Source organism: Emys orbicularis, chromosome 10, assembly GCF_028017835.1.
Source record: "Emys orbicularis isolate rEmyOrb1 chromosome 10, rEmyOrb1.hap1, whole genome shotgun sequence".
Classification (NCBI taxonomy): Eukaryota; Metazoa; Chordata; order Testudines; family Emydidae; genus Emys; species Emys orbicularis.
The window spans coordinates 88,649,340-88,665,830 of NC_088692.1; the positions used below are offsets into that span (position 1 = coordinate 88,649,340).

The 16,491-nt window shown below is 39.8% G+C and overlaps 1 protein-coding gene across 1 annotated transcript in view; it reads right to left on the reverse strand.

Annotated features, from left to right (window-relative positions):
- UACA (uveal autoantigen with coiled-coil domains and ankyrin repeats) overlaps positions 1-8,458 on the reverse strand; it is a 30,163-nt gene extending 21,705 nt beyond the window's left edge. Inside the window, exons 1-5 of the mRNA XM_065412344.1 lie at positions 8,345-8,458; positions 8,013-8,146; positions 5,701-5,789; positions 4,809-4,873; positions 3,136-3,193 (exon numbers count right to left, since the gene is read on the reverse strand). Coding sequence (XP_065268416.1) covers positions 3,136-3,193; positions 4,809-4,873; positions 5,701-5,789; positions 8,013-8,146; positions 8,345-8,458 — 460 coding nt within the window. The remainder of the gene's footprint in view (positions 1-3,135; positions 3,194-4,808; positions 4,874-5,700; positions 5,790-8,012; positions 8,147-8,344) is intronic.
- Between the last annotated feature and the right edge of the window lie 8,033 nt (positions 8,459-16,491).

A 16,491-nucleotide genomic window follows, 5' to 3' on the forward strand; every position in this document is an offset into this window, starting at 1 on the left:
CTAGGATTCCACTTTTAAGCCTTCATCTGCCAACCTCCACTGTGCAGCCACCATTCCTCCAGCTCAGCAGGACCAGAAAGGAATCAAACTTGTTGCTGCCTTTTAATTTGCCACAGGAGTTGCTGACCAGAATGAGGCACTCCCCCATATACACTCCTTACCATGAGCTAAGCACTCCTTGAATGCTGCTCACAGCCTATGGAGCAAGATACTTAGAATCAAACCCAAACAAGATGCTCATATTTTATTCTATGCTGGACAACACAGATAACTATAGAACAGAGGTAGGCAACCTATGGCATGCATGCTGAAGGCGGCACGCGAGCTGATTTTCGGTGGCACTCACACTGCCTGGGTCCTGGCCACCGGTCCGGGGGGCTCTGCATTTTAATTTAATTTTAAATGAAGCTTCTTAAACATTTTAAAAACCTTATTTACTTTACATACAATAGTTTAGGTATATATTATAGACGTATAGAGAGAGACCTTCTAAAAACGTTAAAATGTATTACTGGCACACGAAACCTTAAATTAGAGTGAATAAATGAAGACTCGGCACACCACTTCTGAAAGGTTGCCGACCCCTGCTATAGAATATGAATTCAGTAATTGACTATTTTGATCATAGTGCTGTGCTTTTGAATTGACTCTAAGGAACGTGACAGCTATATTCTTCAGCATACATCTAAAAGTTTACAGTGCAAGAAAAGTTCACCAGCAGGAACAAACATTCCTGTACTAAAATTCTAAACAACTGGCCTTAGCCTTATGCTGGAGGTGGCAACACATCATAGAATCATAGAATATCAGGGTTGGAAGGGACCTCAGGAGGTCATCTAGTCCAACCCCCTGCTCAAAGCAGGACCAATTCCCAACTAAATCATCCCAGCCAGGGCTTTGTCAAGCCGGGCCTTAAAAACCTCCAAGGAAGGAGACTCCACCACCTCCCTAGGTAACGCATTCCAGTGCTTCACCACCCTCCTAGTGAAATAGTGTTTCCTAATATCCAACCTAGACCTCCCCCACTGCAACTTGAGACCATTGCTCCTTGTTCTGTCATCTGCCACCATTGAGAACAGCCGAGTTCCATCCTCTTTGGAACCCCCCTTCAGGTAGTTGAAGGCTGCTATCAAATCCCCCCTCATTCTTCTCTTCTGGAGACTAAACAATCCCAGTTTCCTCAGCCTCTCCTCATAAGTCATGCGCTCCAGACCCCTAATCATTTTTGTTGCCCTCCGCTGGACTCTTTCCAATTTTTCCACATCCTTCTTGTAGTGTGGGGCCCAAAACTGGACACAGTACTCCAGATGAGGCCTCACCAATGTCGAATAAAGGGGAACGATCACGTCCCTCGATCTGCTGGCAATGCCCCTACTTATACAGCCCAAAATGCCGTTAGCCTTCTTGGCAACAAGAGCACACTGTTGACTCATATCCAGCTTCTCGTCCACTGTGACCCCTAGGTCCTTTTCTGCAGAACTGCTACCTAGCCATTCAGTCCCTAGTCTGTAGCTGTGCATGGGATTCTTCCGTCCTAAGTGCAGGACTCTGCACTTGTCCTTGTTGAACCTCATCAGGTTTCTTTTGGCCCAATCCGCTAATTTGTCTAGGTCCCTCTGTATCCGATCCCTACCCTCTAGTGTATCTACCACGCCTCCTAGTTTAGTGTCATCGGCAAACTTGCTGAGAGTGCAGTCCACACCATCCTCCAGATCATTAATAAAGATATTAAACAAAACCGGCCCCAGGACCGACCCTTGGGGCACTCCGCTTGAAACTGGCTGCCAACTAGACATGGAGCCATTGATCATTACCCGTTGAGCCCGACGATCTAGCCAGCTTTCTATCCTTAATTATTAACTTAATTAGAAAGCAGTGTCATTTGTGGCATATCTGTGCAAGATACCTCCAGAATACCATAACACAGCTTCCAGCCTCCAATACACTGTTTCTGAGGAAAGTCAAATTCAACACACACACACACACACAAAAAGAAGAGTGTCTTATGCTTTAGGATTCAGTGAACTCTGGTGCTATGCTCTTGAAAGCATGTGCAATTTGCAATTAACACAAAATCATAGTCCAAAATGTTAAGGAGGGGCACAGAGTTTTGGAAAGATTTAGACTGATCGAGACTAAACGATCTAAAGTTATGTCTACACTACGCAGCTTTTAGCGACACAGCTATGCTGCTACAGACGTGCTGCTAAAAGGCGCACAGTGTAGCCGCTGTTTGTCAGCAGGAGAGAGCTCTCCCACCGACAAAAAATCTTTCACCCCCAACGAGCGGGGGTAGCGTTGTTGGCAGGAGAGCGGTCCTGTCAACAATGCACTGTCCACACCGGCGCTTTTCCTTGACCAAAAAAAGAAAAAGAAAAAAAAAGAAAAAAAAACCAACACCACCCACCCAAAAGAGAAGTTAACACCTCTAAACGACAAAAGTTTTGTTGTTCACTTGCCATTGTAGACAAAGCCTTAGTCTACTAACATCTTACACCAGTGTTCAGAGCATCGTCTTTTGCCATATTGTAAAATTTCAGTGAAAAACTCATTTGTTGTATGCAGTTTTCTAATGTCTTTTGTTCTTCTTTCTAAACTGATTGATGACCTGCCAAAGGCACATTTTCCTCTGTGAGGACAAAGTCTATGGACAAAGTTTTAAGAAGCAGCCATTTGGGTAAGAGTGCAAAACCTCATCTAAAAATAGGTCTTTAGCAATAATCCAGTTCCTCACACTGATCTAAAAATGAATAAAATTTTAACAAGCCCCACTCCCTCTGCCCCCACAGTCACAGATACACTTTTAGCTTAGAAGCAGGAGATATTTCAACCAAAGAGTTTCTCTCAAAATTTTAGGCACCTGAAAACAGAACTCACGTATGAGCGCTTCTCAACACTATAGATATTAGCTGAGTGACATAAGAAAAATTTTTCAGATAAATATTTTCTACTACAGGTTTAATCAGGTCAATTGAAGGGGAAAAAATAAACTATGCCAATTTCTTCTACAGTAGATACATGATGATAGAGTATCCTTTTCAGTGAGAAATACAATTTAAAGGAGAACCTTTTAAAACAAACTGAAATAAAATAGCTTCATGCAGCAGTTCCTGGAATGGCAAAAACACTGCTTACCGGCATCATGAAGAGCAGTTCTACCATGAAGATCCAGATTTTCAGTTGGACAATTGTACTGTTAAAAGAATAATTCTTAATGACTAGATATGTATCAATTAAGATTTAGTTCCAATATTTATAATGCACAAGTCACTCAGGCTTACAAGGAAAAACTAGAAATCACTGAACTAGAAACATTTAAACAAGGGCTGTTGATTAATCGCAGTTAACTCACGCGATTAACTCAAACATTAATCGCGATTATTTGCAGTTTTAATCGCACTGTTAAATAGTAGAATAGAGTGTTCCCTCTCATTTTTTATGTCCATGTGCGGAATGAATTTTGTTATGTGCACCAACGTGGAGGTGATGTGTCATACATCACCTTCATATTGGTGCACATAACAAAAGTCATGTGGTGGGGGTGGGGCCGAGGGTTCAGAGTGCGGGAGGGGGCTCAGGGTTGGGTGCAGGGGGTGAGTGCCCCAGCTAAGGGTGAAGGCTCTGGGGTGGGGCCGGGGGGGGGGGAGAGGGGGAAGTGAGGGCTCGGGGGTGGAGCTGGGGATGAGGGGTTTGGGGTGTGAGAGGGCTCAGGGCTGGGGCAGAGCATTGGGTGCAGGGGGTGAGTGCCCCAGCAGGGGTGAAGGCTCGTGGGTGGGGCCGGGAATGAGGGGTTTGGGATGCGGGAGGGGGCTCAGGGTTGGGGTATGGGAGGGGTGCAGGCTCTGAGGTGGGGCCAGGGATGAGGGGTTTGGAGTGCAGGCTGCCCCGGGGCTGCGAGAGAGAGAGAGAGAGAGAACGAACTCCTCCCAGCCCTCTCTCAACGCAGCAGCTTGGGGACAGGCACCTCTCCCCAGCCGCAGCAGCTCTGGCGGGGCTGAGCCAGGCCAAAGGAGGAGCTCCTCTCCACCGGCCGCAGCAAGTCCGAGGCAGGTTGGCGCTGGGGCCGGCGCCTCTCCCCACTGGGGCCGGTCCGGGCCGGGGGAGAGGCATCTCTCCCCGCCGCAGCCCTTAATAGGCAGTTACGCGGCTGTGCGGCTTACAGGGAACTCGGGTAAAATACCAATTAAAATTTATTAAATATTTTTGGATGTTTTTCTACATTTTTAAATATAATGATTTCAATTACAACAGAATACAAAGTGTACAGTGCTCACTTTGTATTATTTTTATTACAAATATTTGCACTGTAAAAATTATAAACAAAATATTAAATTCACCTCATACAAGTACTGTAGTGCAATCTCTATCGTGAAAGTGCAACTTACAAAACTAGATTTTTTTTTTGTTACATAACTGAACTCAAAAAACAAAACAATGTAAAACTTTACAGCATACAAGTCCACTCAGTCCTACTTCTTATTCAGCCAATCGCTAAGAGAAACAAGTTTGTTTACATTTACAGGTGATAATGCTGCCCACTTCTTATTTACAATGTCACCTGAAAGTGAGAACAGGCATTCACATGGTACTTCTGTAGCTAGCATGGCAAGGTATTTACGTGCCAGATGTGCTAAAGATTCACATAATCAAAAGGCGAATTTAGGGGCAGGTGCAATACCACAAACTACTTTAAATTTTTTTTTTTTAAACTAACTATAAAATTAACAGCATCTCTTGAAGAACACGTACTTCCCTTTTATGTCTAAATGTAAAATGTGGCACAAAGATTGATTTACTGTCTTCAATACCTGTAATAACTTTTGCAAACAAAGAGCATGTCCATATTTTGCAGCAAGATGCAACGCATTTCTCCCTACGGATTAAATATACATAAAAGCATTACATTGGGAACTACAGTAGGGCTACCAGTATGAACATGCAATAAAATATACCATGAAGACATTTAATATGTTTCCCTTGTATCCAGATACTTCACTATTCATAATGCAATATTGTAATTTATAAGGAACAAGAAATTTGACAGCTAAAATAACCAAATTTTTGTTTATTTCTTCTTTTCACCACCTTCTTAGTTTTCATATGCCCACATTTCTCACTACTAAATTCAGAACCTTGATAGAACTTCAAGGTTATGAAAATCCCATGAGATTTCTAGACAGGTTTCTAGACTGGACGAAAGGCAATTCAGAGAAGCATCTGCATGGTTTTACATACTACTCAGAATCAAAACCTTTTGAAATTCTCCCAGCACTTTTTCCAAACTCCATAAACCATGCTGTTCCCATACATATTTTAAATTTTATGTATTAAGACTTACTTAGCTAGAATAGCAAATGTAGACATAAGTCCATATTCAGAGGAGCCAGAGTACTTAAAATCATTTAAACTCGAGTTGAACTTTTCTATTCCCTGGAAATTTGTTCAATTCGGAGAACCTAAACTATATCCAACACAGAATCAGACAGTCTGAAGCATGTTCTCTATGCCATGTTTCTAGCCATGAGGAAGCAAAGAATTTCAAGCAGATATTCAACCCGTGCTCAAGTCTGCATCTATTTTAGCCTGTTCCATACTACAGGACAAGTTATAAGCATTTAATGTAGATTTTGTTTTGGATAGAAATCAGACCTATGCCAAGTGTTTTTGAAAATGTCACCCTTAAACTTTAATGAAACACACCTGCAGCATCACTGGCTACGATATCAACCCCATGTACAAGAATGGTATTCAAACAATCCAGGTTTCCTTTCGACGCTACAACATGAAATCTAAAAAAAAAAAAAAAAAAGATACTCTGCATTTCTTGGCTTAAACAGACTAGTTTTGCATGGAAGAAGAAGAAGAAAAAAAAAGGGTAACAGAGGCAGAGTTCACAATAATAATAATAAACAGTTGTACAGTGAAGTGTTACGTAGGTTAAAACCAGATTTCACTCATGTAGTTCGAGCTTGGAAAGTCTAGTGTTGTAGCATGTCCTGACCCAATTAAAAGGGGGGGGAGAGGCGGAAGAGGGCGGGGAGAGGAGGAAGCATCATTTCTTTCAATAAAACCAGTACACTACACTACTTTTGTGCCTGAGTCAAAGAATGAGTAAAATAATCGATAAGCTTTCCCTTTCCAAATCATGATTCAAATTTACTAGGATCAAGCATTAGCATAGTCAAAGCAAGGATACTTCTATCACTTCCGTTTGAAATTGTAGCCGCGTGGATTTCTGTTAACTTTTGTGAACATACCTTGAGGAAGGATGGTCCAGCTGACTGTTATAAGAACCAGCTCAAACTTCTCCTATCAATCCAAATTTTAAAGATGGAGGATAACTTCTGGTAAAGAGCAATTCCTCATCCTCCTCTCTCCTTTACCTTTCCTCCCCACAAAATCTAACAGTTCCCTCTATATTTACTGTCTGGTTCCTTGCTTTTCAATTGGCTGCATCTCTCACTCTGATCAACCCCAGCTCCAGTTTTATTTGTGTATTTGCTAATGCATTCTGGGATTTGATAAGTACAGTAAAGATACAGGGTAGCATTGGGGCCCCAAAAGTAGTGCTGCTGGATCCCACTATTTTTAATGCTGAGGGGGCTGCAGAAAGATAGGGTACGCCATAGGCTTGGAAATTCCCTCAAAAGGCTATTAAGGATGCTTCAATCCAGAGGCGCTATTGGGTTTGGTCCACCTATTACAACCATGGTTGTAGTTCAGTTTGTAACCAGAATCCCTCCTATTTCAGACAGGATGATACAAGATGATTCAAGAACCTGAAATGGTTAGCAGAATCAGGCAGATAGCCAAAGATTACACTGTGATATTAAGTTTGATGGCTATAGGAATGTTCCACCCAAACATGCATATTTCTTTTACCTATTATTACCTACCACAAATCATACAGTATTAATGCTGTTTAACTACCTAGAAATACAGTCTCAACACCGGTAATTTGAGACAAAATGGTTGGCAGTAATATCTGGAGAATGCTTTTCAAATCTTCTTTTTAGTTTAGTTTTGATGATTCTAAAAATACTAACTGTATTTTCCTATAACATCCATTATGAAAAGAATTAAATTAGCAAACCCAAAAGGGGTTTAGGAAACATTTTAGATGACACACGGTAGGGATTTGTTTAGATTTAGGGGGAAGGTGTTCATTTTAAAGAAATTTAAGATAAATTACTCCATATACGATTACATACAAACAAGAAAAGCCAGTTACATATATAGATTCAGTTTGTGCAATGGGAAAGAAATAAAAATGACAGCCAGCCACTGCTGGACTGGCTAGATCTCTTACTTTTTGCTTCATGGGCAAGCCTCTATCATGCTGCGGACTCCTGAATTCATGGACTCAACCCCTGGATCACAGATTTCTGTTGAGTAGGTTTTCCTGATCTTTCCCCATCCTCCTGCTTTCAGATCTCTTTTCAAGCCTCCCTCTCGCTATACTGTAGAGTACTCCACTCTTACCTAATCAATCCCTTACAAGCCCCTCAACCACTCACAGTGCCCAATATAACTTCCTTCAGATTATCACCATCTCAATTTTGCTACCCTAGGCTCTACTGATTTGCACCTTTTTGCCTTTCCAGTTCACACAATAGGACTTCACACATCTCTTCGAGGGGCGGATGTCAATGAGTATGCATTCCTATTTCCCCAGTACAGCTAAATGAACCTAACAGGAGGTTGACAGCCCTCAGAGCAATGGTATGTGACTAGATGAAGTGTGAATTTCTATCTAGGATGGTACAGTGGGGAGCTTATTTTAGTAAAGAATGGAATTTGTGTACACTCTTCTTTTGCTTAAAATCTTCTACCTCTAATAGATATGTAATTCTGGAACTCTAATTCTGTAATCTGCTGTCTGTTTGTTTCAGATGGGGAAGAGTAATACACATCATCAGTAAAAATGTGATATAATGAAGAAAGATTTACAGTCTAAACAGATTTCACTACTTGTGCCATCATCCTCCACTACATTCTTGGGAATTACTTACGCGGATCTCCCTTCCACATCCAGTTTAGTAGGATTGACTCCCTTTTTGGCAAGGATAGATGAAATTTTTTCCACATCTCCCCTTTCAGCTGCTTTCATCAACCGATCATCATATTTGTTCCAATCTGTATTCAGCTGCATAAAGACAGAAGTAAAAAAAACCACCACAAGTGAGTTAACTGCATAATGTGAACCCATTAAGTTTACCATCATAAAAAAAATTTATCTCATAATTTGCTCCTATTCCCAGGCAAGAAATCTTCATTAAATTACAGTTTAATTTGTCAATATCTATTACAGACACAGAGCAGCATGTATACTTAAAAACCCTACCAAAGACACCACGCTCCTGCACACAGTTCTCCCACTGGGGAAAGCATAAGAGAAAAACCATGCGACAGATGTGTAGACAACACTGCTTAATTCACTACAGGAAGATGCCCACATCCTACAGTGATGAGAACATAAGAACTATATAGAATATAATATCACATACTTAAGGGGAAAAGTCCCCTTAGAATTCTGTAGACTTCTCTAAAGACCCATGTGCTATGAAGTCCAGAAACAAAACAAAGAAGTTTGCATTAAAAGCATAAAATCCAATATGAAAGTATGAAAACAACCATAGGGTATAAGGTTAAAGAATCGTGACTCTGCCTCTGCCAACTTTCCAGCCTGCATGCTGCATTCTACTTAAGTGCAAGATGAAGACATTTTACTGAAGGATATCTGATAAGTACAAAGTTTGCAGCCAGAAGCTATCAACATCCTAAATTCACTTTAGGGTTTGACTCCACACACAAAATACAGAGACCACATCTTTGATTTTGCATACACCTCTAGGATATGAAATCATAACCTAATACGACCCAGCACAGTGAGGATGCAAATTTAGTAGCATTTGGACCAGCTCTTAATAGGTTAGTAGCCCCAGAAAAGTTAGCTAAGATTCCATGCCACGTCTCAAATCAGGAGACTAGTTTTACATTTGAAAAATACATATATGGGGGTAGTCACATAACAAGGATTTTGCAATGGGGTGGAGGGGCCATATGAAAGTTTACATACCTATTGCCATCTTTATGAAGGAGCGACTTCCATGATAACAAAAACTTAACACAAGAGCCATACCACACAGCAGAGCAGTTAATTACAGGTTGATGAGTCTGTGTTCTGGGCTAACTACCGGTATGAACAAACACCTCTGAGTGCATCTTTCTTTATTATTATCCAACATTTATGCTGCAGCAGAGTCCTACAAGCCTAAGCCAGGTTGGGGCCCCACTCAACTAATGTGTGGTAAATACCAGTCCCCTGTCCAAAAGAGCTTACAAATTAAAAGACAAGACATAACAAGTGGATGAAATGTAAGTGGGCAGCAGGAAGGAGTAACCAAAATAAGCTATTTCAGCACTGAATATTCGCAGTAGTAAAATTACAACTTGCCACCTCTATCTAGACATTTTCAAATACAGTTTTCTGTATAGCAGCCAAGAGGTTTAATGAGGAACATTGAGGATAGAGTGGTGTCTATAGATTTTGATTGGGAGACTTTTCCCCCACATACAAGAAAGGAGTGGTGTGGAAAAAAAATGCAATGGGGTATATCTAAACTAAATTTAATTTATGATCCTTATGCGTAGGATATCAAGTGAATAGAAGAGAGCAATGTGATTGCCAAAATACTCCAACTGCCGCCAATTTGGCATTCAGCATTATGTAAAATAAAAGTGTAGCCAATTTGACACCAAATTCATCTTTAGTTTAACCTGGTGCAAATTCCGTTAAAGTAAGTGGCTGTTATATCCGCTTATTCCATGGCTAAAACTCACCACAGGATTGCAAGGAAGTGGTGCTGGCATAAGTAGCTGCTTTTATCTTACACACTTCCAAGTTGTTTTTCCTGGTACACTCCTCTCCTGCACCTTGGAGAAGTAACTTATACTTGCAATATACACAACTGAATGCCCAACTGATGCAAATTACACTATTTTGTCCCTTATACCCACAAACTCAATTTATGGGCAACTTACACCTCCAACACACATTTACTTCAGCACCAAGATTCCCATCTGAGTTCCATTCCTTGTTGAATTTGGCCGATTAAAACAACACAAAAAAGTAATGGCTGAACTATAGAAGAACCAGCTACTTAACTTTTTAATTTCAAAATGAAAAGCTGATGCTGGAAACAAACAAGAGAAGATCAGGTTTCCTGTGCAGCTCTCTCCTATTAACAGTGTAGATATTTTAGCTTTCCTCAAGCAGTTTGAAAACGAGGAAGTTCATAGAGTTGTTTCAAATTGCCTGCAGAGTACTTGGCTATGCAGATTTTGTAAAGAAGGCATAAATCATTTTTAATAACTAAATCACCCACCAATACTAGTCAGACAACACTCATCAAAACCAAAAAACACAAAACACCCAACCCAATCCAACAAATTTAGAGATTCAGCACACTTGGTCTAAGAGATCTGACAAGCCAAAACATGTTAGGAGTCTATCCCAATAAGTGAAACTCACTTCCATTACTGACCTATATGCCTCCAAATCACTTTATCCGAATTGCCCTTTTCATTCCAGAAAAATTCCACTTGGAGCTAAAATCCTGCATGCAACATTTCAGACTGATCAGTGAAGTTGCTGGCAGAAGGAGGTGGTGAGAGACAAAAAAAAATCAGGATTATAATGGAATGTTAGCTGCAAGTTTGGTTCCGTAGAGACTAGCTTCTCTATGTAATTCACTAAAAAACAACAACAGAGCTATTTCCAGCTGCTGCAGGTCACTGAATACAAGTTTTAAAGTTCTTGATTTAGTGAGAACCAGATCTTCTACCAAACCAGCATTCAGCAAACCTAACCAAATTTCCAAAGAAAATAGGCTGAATCATTTTTATGTTTTCTCCGATAAAAACACTGCAAACTGATATTGTTAATGCAACATTTAAAATTTATGCACTGTAAGAAATATATTTTGTTCCAGTCTTAAATTGTCAAAAACATCAATCTATGATTTTTGGATCTTTAAGCAGGAGAGCCTGGTCAGTCTTTATATGTACATGAAGGAAGGAAAACAAGAAAAAAAGGTACATAAAATAAGAATACAGATTCACGTAAAAAATGTTTTAAAAAAAATCAAGTTAAGTCTTGGGCAGAAAAAAAAAACACTGTTAGAATTCTAAAAACTTTGCCTCATTAGGGAACATTGGTCTTTCCAAGTGTGTTTAATAAAGTCGCGTATAGATAATCCATACAAGACGACAGCTGTCTCTAGTAACCTCTTTAGCAATAGCGATACTTGTGTGCTGTAGCAAGGTCTCATTTTGCTATTTGAAGAAGTGACTCTTATTCTGCAGAATGCCTTATACAGTGGAGCTGCAAATATGATTGGAACCTCTATTCTGTATTGTAATGGATCTCTCTTTTACTAAACATCCTACCAACAACAGGTACTATTAGTACATTAAGGACCAAATAAGTAGAAGTAAACAACTGTCAAAGTGAAGTGTGTTTTGTAATGCGTTCACACCCTTGCTTTTGTTGTTCATTGACTTGTCAATTAAAATCTATTTTGGAATTTCTCTCCCAGTCCAACCAAATTAGCTAAATTTTACTGTATTACAACACCTTTGCCTTTTTGGTATTCAGCTAAAGCCAGTCACTGCTTCCATACTAAACCCGCAAGTGCACTAGTCCTGGAGAGGATAAGTTGTTTTGCTCTGAAAACTGGCAATTTTTCTTGTCACTCTAAATTTCTTTGCATGTGTAAGTTTATATACTTTAAAGACTACATATGGAGCATCCTCTTGCTGCCTCTAAATACTCTAATACAGTGGTTTTCAACTTGTGGTCCGCGGACCCCCAGGGGACTGCAAACTATGTCTAAGATTTCCAAAGGGGTCAAACCTTCATTTGACATTTTTTAGGAGTCCACAAATGAAAAAAGGCTGAAAACCACTGCTCTAATATATTCAGTGTGTTAGGTTCAAAGGGAATTCAATAAAATGTTTTGCATGCAGACAGATGCTTTAAATTGTCAAAGATCTTCAGGCTTAACCTTCAAGCTCTGAATTTGTTCACACTTACAGATGTAAAACACCTCAATAAAACTCCTTTTAAAGTGAGAAAAATACTCCAAATGAAACCACTACTATGTTACGTCGTTATACCCATAATTAAGATCATCACAAATTTAGAATGATTAGTATAAAAAAAAAGTTTAGTATCAAGTCCTAAGAAAACAATGTACAATATAAAAGTTAGTGATTTCTGCACAGATTATTTTCAATTATGTCAATTTACTATGGTCCACTAAACCAAATAATTGTCAATTAAGAAGTGGTTCACAGCACTGTTTTTTATTTTAACCCTTTTATAGTAGAAACTGCCAACAAGAAACAAATACTATTATAGTGGCTACAGACATAACTGATGCTAAATAAAAAGTAAGGAACAGCTTGAATATTTACAAAATTTAAACTGGTGCAGAAAGGGTTACTAAAAAAAAAAAATCTCTCTTCCATTAATAAGAAACACAAGATACCTACTGTGTTTCTAGCAGCACAGGAAAACCAACTCATCATCATAGAACTTGCGACTCCTTGTTGTCAGCAGCAAATAATTTACCTGGCATTCAGTTACAAACTGCTGCAGTTTACAAGGCAAGCACCCAACCAGAGGTCAAAACAGGCTGCTCTAAGCAATATACTATTTTTTCTGCCCTGCATTCATTTTGTTCCATCCTTTGCTTAGCTTGGATCCCCAACTATATTTTCTCCATCTTCAGGATCTTCTTCAGACTTCATAACTCTTACAAAAATAAGTCTTTTCCCTTAAAGACTGCCCAGGGACAGCCTAAGACAGGTACAGGAGTTCCTTCTTTTGTACTGACTGCTTAGGCTGTCCCTTTCTGGCACTTCACATGAAAACCCTACATACAGCTTTTGTTTCGGCAGGCTCTGTGCTGCAGCACAGACTGCCACAGTGACGGACTCTCGGTAATATTCCCCAGATCTGAAATATCCTGTAAACAATATGCAGACAGTCTCACAACAGCCCAGTTCTATTTTTTGATTGTCCAGTACTTGATAGCTGAGTGATAGAAAGGAATAGCTAATAATACATTTTATGCATGCTCATCCTGTGAGTAATACATTTTATGCTTATGGGTAGCAAATGAGAGAAGCACGTGTGAAACTACCACCATGGTGCCACATTTTGCAGATGTGCAAACGTTCACCTTAAAGGAACAAACCTGTTAGTCAAATTAACTTTTGACGGACACTATATGAGGGTCACCGTTATCACTTGCATCTGAAGAAGTGAGGTTCTTACCCACGAAAGCTTATGCTCCCAATACTTCTGTTAGTCTTAAAGGTGCCACAGGACCCTCTGTTGCTTTTTACCGTTATCACTGTTAAACAGGATGTTACAAATAATGGCAGGAACAGATTTAGCTATTCCACCAAACAACACTGAAAGCTGGAATCAGCTTTATGATCATCTGACTTTAGACAAAGTTATGACTACATAGAACACAGACTGGGTGATTCTATTTTGACAAAAATGTGTCCGATTTTAATTTAGAAAAAGCACATGCCTTTGCTTTAAAAAAAAAAAACTCTCCTTTTACAAGTATGAATCCCATTCTGAATACAACCAGGTTTCAGCTTACCGCTGCTGCCAGTCTGTCTCCCCAACACGTGAAATGAGAGGAGCCACAGAGGCTGTCAAACCATTAAATAGACAGTGTAATGATTAACAGTATTGAAGATGTAGGGTCCTCTTTCACACATTTTAAATTTAACAGTGGAAATCTCCTAAACACCATATTTAGTGGACTAGGTCAACCTGGTGACTATTGGCTGTTTTGTCCGCAGGAGAGATAAACGTGGTGCACAGTAATAATATGCAGGACACCACAATACAATGTTAAACATATACAGTCAGTGAGACTGCACGTACACTTTTCTGTGGAGACCTTTTTGGAAAACAGACATGTCACCGTACACTACGCCTCCTCCGTCTGTCCACATTTGGGGTTGTGTGCACACAACTGCCGTCACACAAAAATGCAATCATTTTTCATAATACTGAAAGAAGTCATACATCTTATCTGCCGCCTTCAGAGCAGACCCTATGCCAATTAAAACACTTTTTTCCCCTTGAAAGCACGTGTTCCAAGGAGTTATTTGCAGTCAAAGTTTCCACACGACAGGAGCATTCCAACAAAACAAAGGTTAAGTGAATTTTATACAGTCTGTGTCATACCAGCAGTTAGCTTATCACCATGAAACAAGTCAACCTCCTACAGCTATAAAAGGTATTTTGGAAAACATATAAGCCTACCCTGAACACTAAATGAAGATAAAGTTAGCACTCTGATTTTGAAAAGGATATGTTTAAAAGCACAACTGAAATCAAAACAGGTCACATTGAGCCAGACTGGTGGGTTTGCAACAGCATAACTCACCAGCATGCCAAAGAACTTTAGAAAATGTGTTTGAATTTTCACCTTTGAGAGAGAGGAACATGGACATATTACAAAGAGAAAATCCTTAGAGAAAGGAGCAGGAAAAAGCATGCTAGCCAGTTCTACAATATCAACAGTCAGCCCACGGGGGAGCAGCGTATGCCACCAGAACTAGAGAGAGAATATTGTAACATACATAAGGCCATAAGCAGTATTCTCAGAAGGAAGTAGCAACAGGAACTTAATGTTTGCTCAGTTCACAAGGGGGCTGGACAAGAAAGTCCCAATAGGCCAATTAAAAAGGCTCATCAATACTGCACAAGATCCAGAAGAAAAAAAAATTGCACCCTTACTTTGATGAATCAAAGCTTAAAGGAACACTTCCAACGGCAGCCTGAAAACCAAGAGCTCGTGCCAAAGATTAATTTCTGAGTCGGTATCACAGTGATGAGGGCAATATAGATGCTTGGCTAGATACAGTTCTTGGCTCCATTTATCACCCTGGTGCATGATTTCAGCTAAGACCGTGGCTGACTCACAGCCAGGCTGCTTCTCTTCAATTTCACCCAACCAAGAGTTTTGCTTTTCTCACATTTCTATCTGCTGACAGATCAATATTTATCCAAGTCTCCTGGACTTCACTTCACTTCTCCTGTGGCTGCCAAAAACTTCTTAGACTGCAAGTTCCAACATGAGGCATCCTGCCTATCACTGCCTTTGGGGGTCTCATGCCACAAAACACTGTTCCTATTTTGTGCCCACTTAAGGCCAAACACTCAAAGATGTGGCCACCCAGAAAGGGTATCAGCTACAAGGCAGCTCTGAATAAACCCTACCCAGCAGCCAATTGGAATGATAGTAAAGGTTCTCCTGGTTAGCTAGACTCTAGACAGCTTGAAGGATGGAAAATAATGAAAGACTATAGGGGGAAAAGCCTCCTCTTTCAAAGATGTCCAAAAGCAACACAATGTGCCATTTAAAAAAAAAAGAAGTCATTTTCTGTTTTTTCATTTTATTTTATTTTTTAAGATTTGCATTGCAAGGGAGAAAATATCTGCACCAAAGTATTTTAAAGAGCACAGTTCTTACACGGTGGATATGTTAAATGGTGTATGCAAAACGATAAGCAGCAGCGAAGATCTGTATAAATCTTTTACTAATGGCATCAACTGGGATGCAAGGAAAATTATTAAAAAGCTTGTGATAAAGGGGAATTTACTCAAGACAAAACATTTTGCCAATAAAAAAATTAAAATATGGAAAGAATTTAAAGACAACCATTGATGACGATGCTTCTGCCACATTCTCTCAGTATGAACAAGTTTAAATTTATAGCACTGCTTTTTCTCTTTTGGAACTTAATTAGTCATCAAATATGAAAACAGTGCAGAAATCTAAAGCTGCTAAATTAATTGCCAACAGACCAAGGGTTTCTTTGCAGAGTAATATAGCCAGTGCTCGCTTAACACAGAGCAGCTGTTTTGCTAAGTGGGTGTAAAGGCCAAGAACTTTAGTCAAGGAGAAGGGATTGATTTGAAAATATCTTGGAAGTAGATTTACTGGCATCTGCCAATACAATACCTTTAAAGTTCTGTCTCCCTGAAATCAGGAAGACTTCTAGTTTCTTGCCCAAAAGTGCCCTAAATAAATTAGACATGCACTAGTGATCAATATATTAAAACAGAGAACTCGTAGGAGCATCAGTGGCTATTAGAGATGCCTTCACATGAGGATCAATTCAACAAATGCCTTGCAAAAGCAGAACAAAAATGGACAGAGTTTTCCATGTTGTATTGTCAACCAACTGGCAAAAAGGTACCATTAAGCTGGTGGAGAACTTACAGTGAAGTTGCCTCCAACATTATTGCTCAGCTCTCTACAAACTTCAGCAAATATACCTATGGTGAAAGGTTATAGTTAAGCGTTGTTTACAATATCTACCCAAGAATCAAGATCAGGTCTACGGATTAACAATGGAGGAGATATTGGCAACGAAGAGACCATTAGT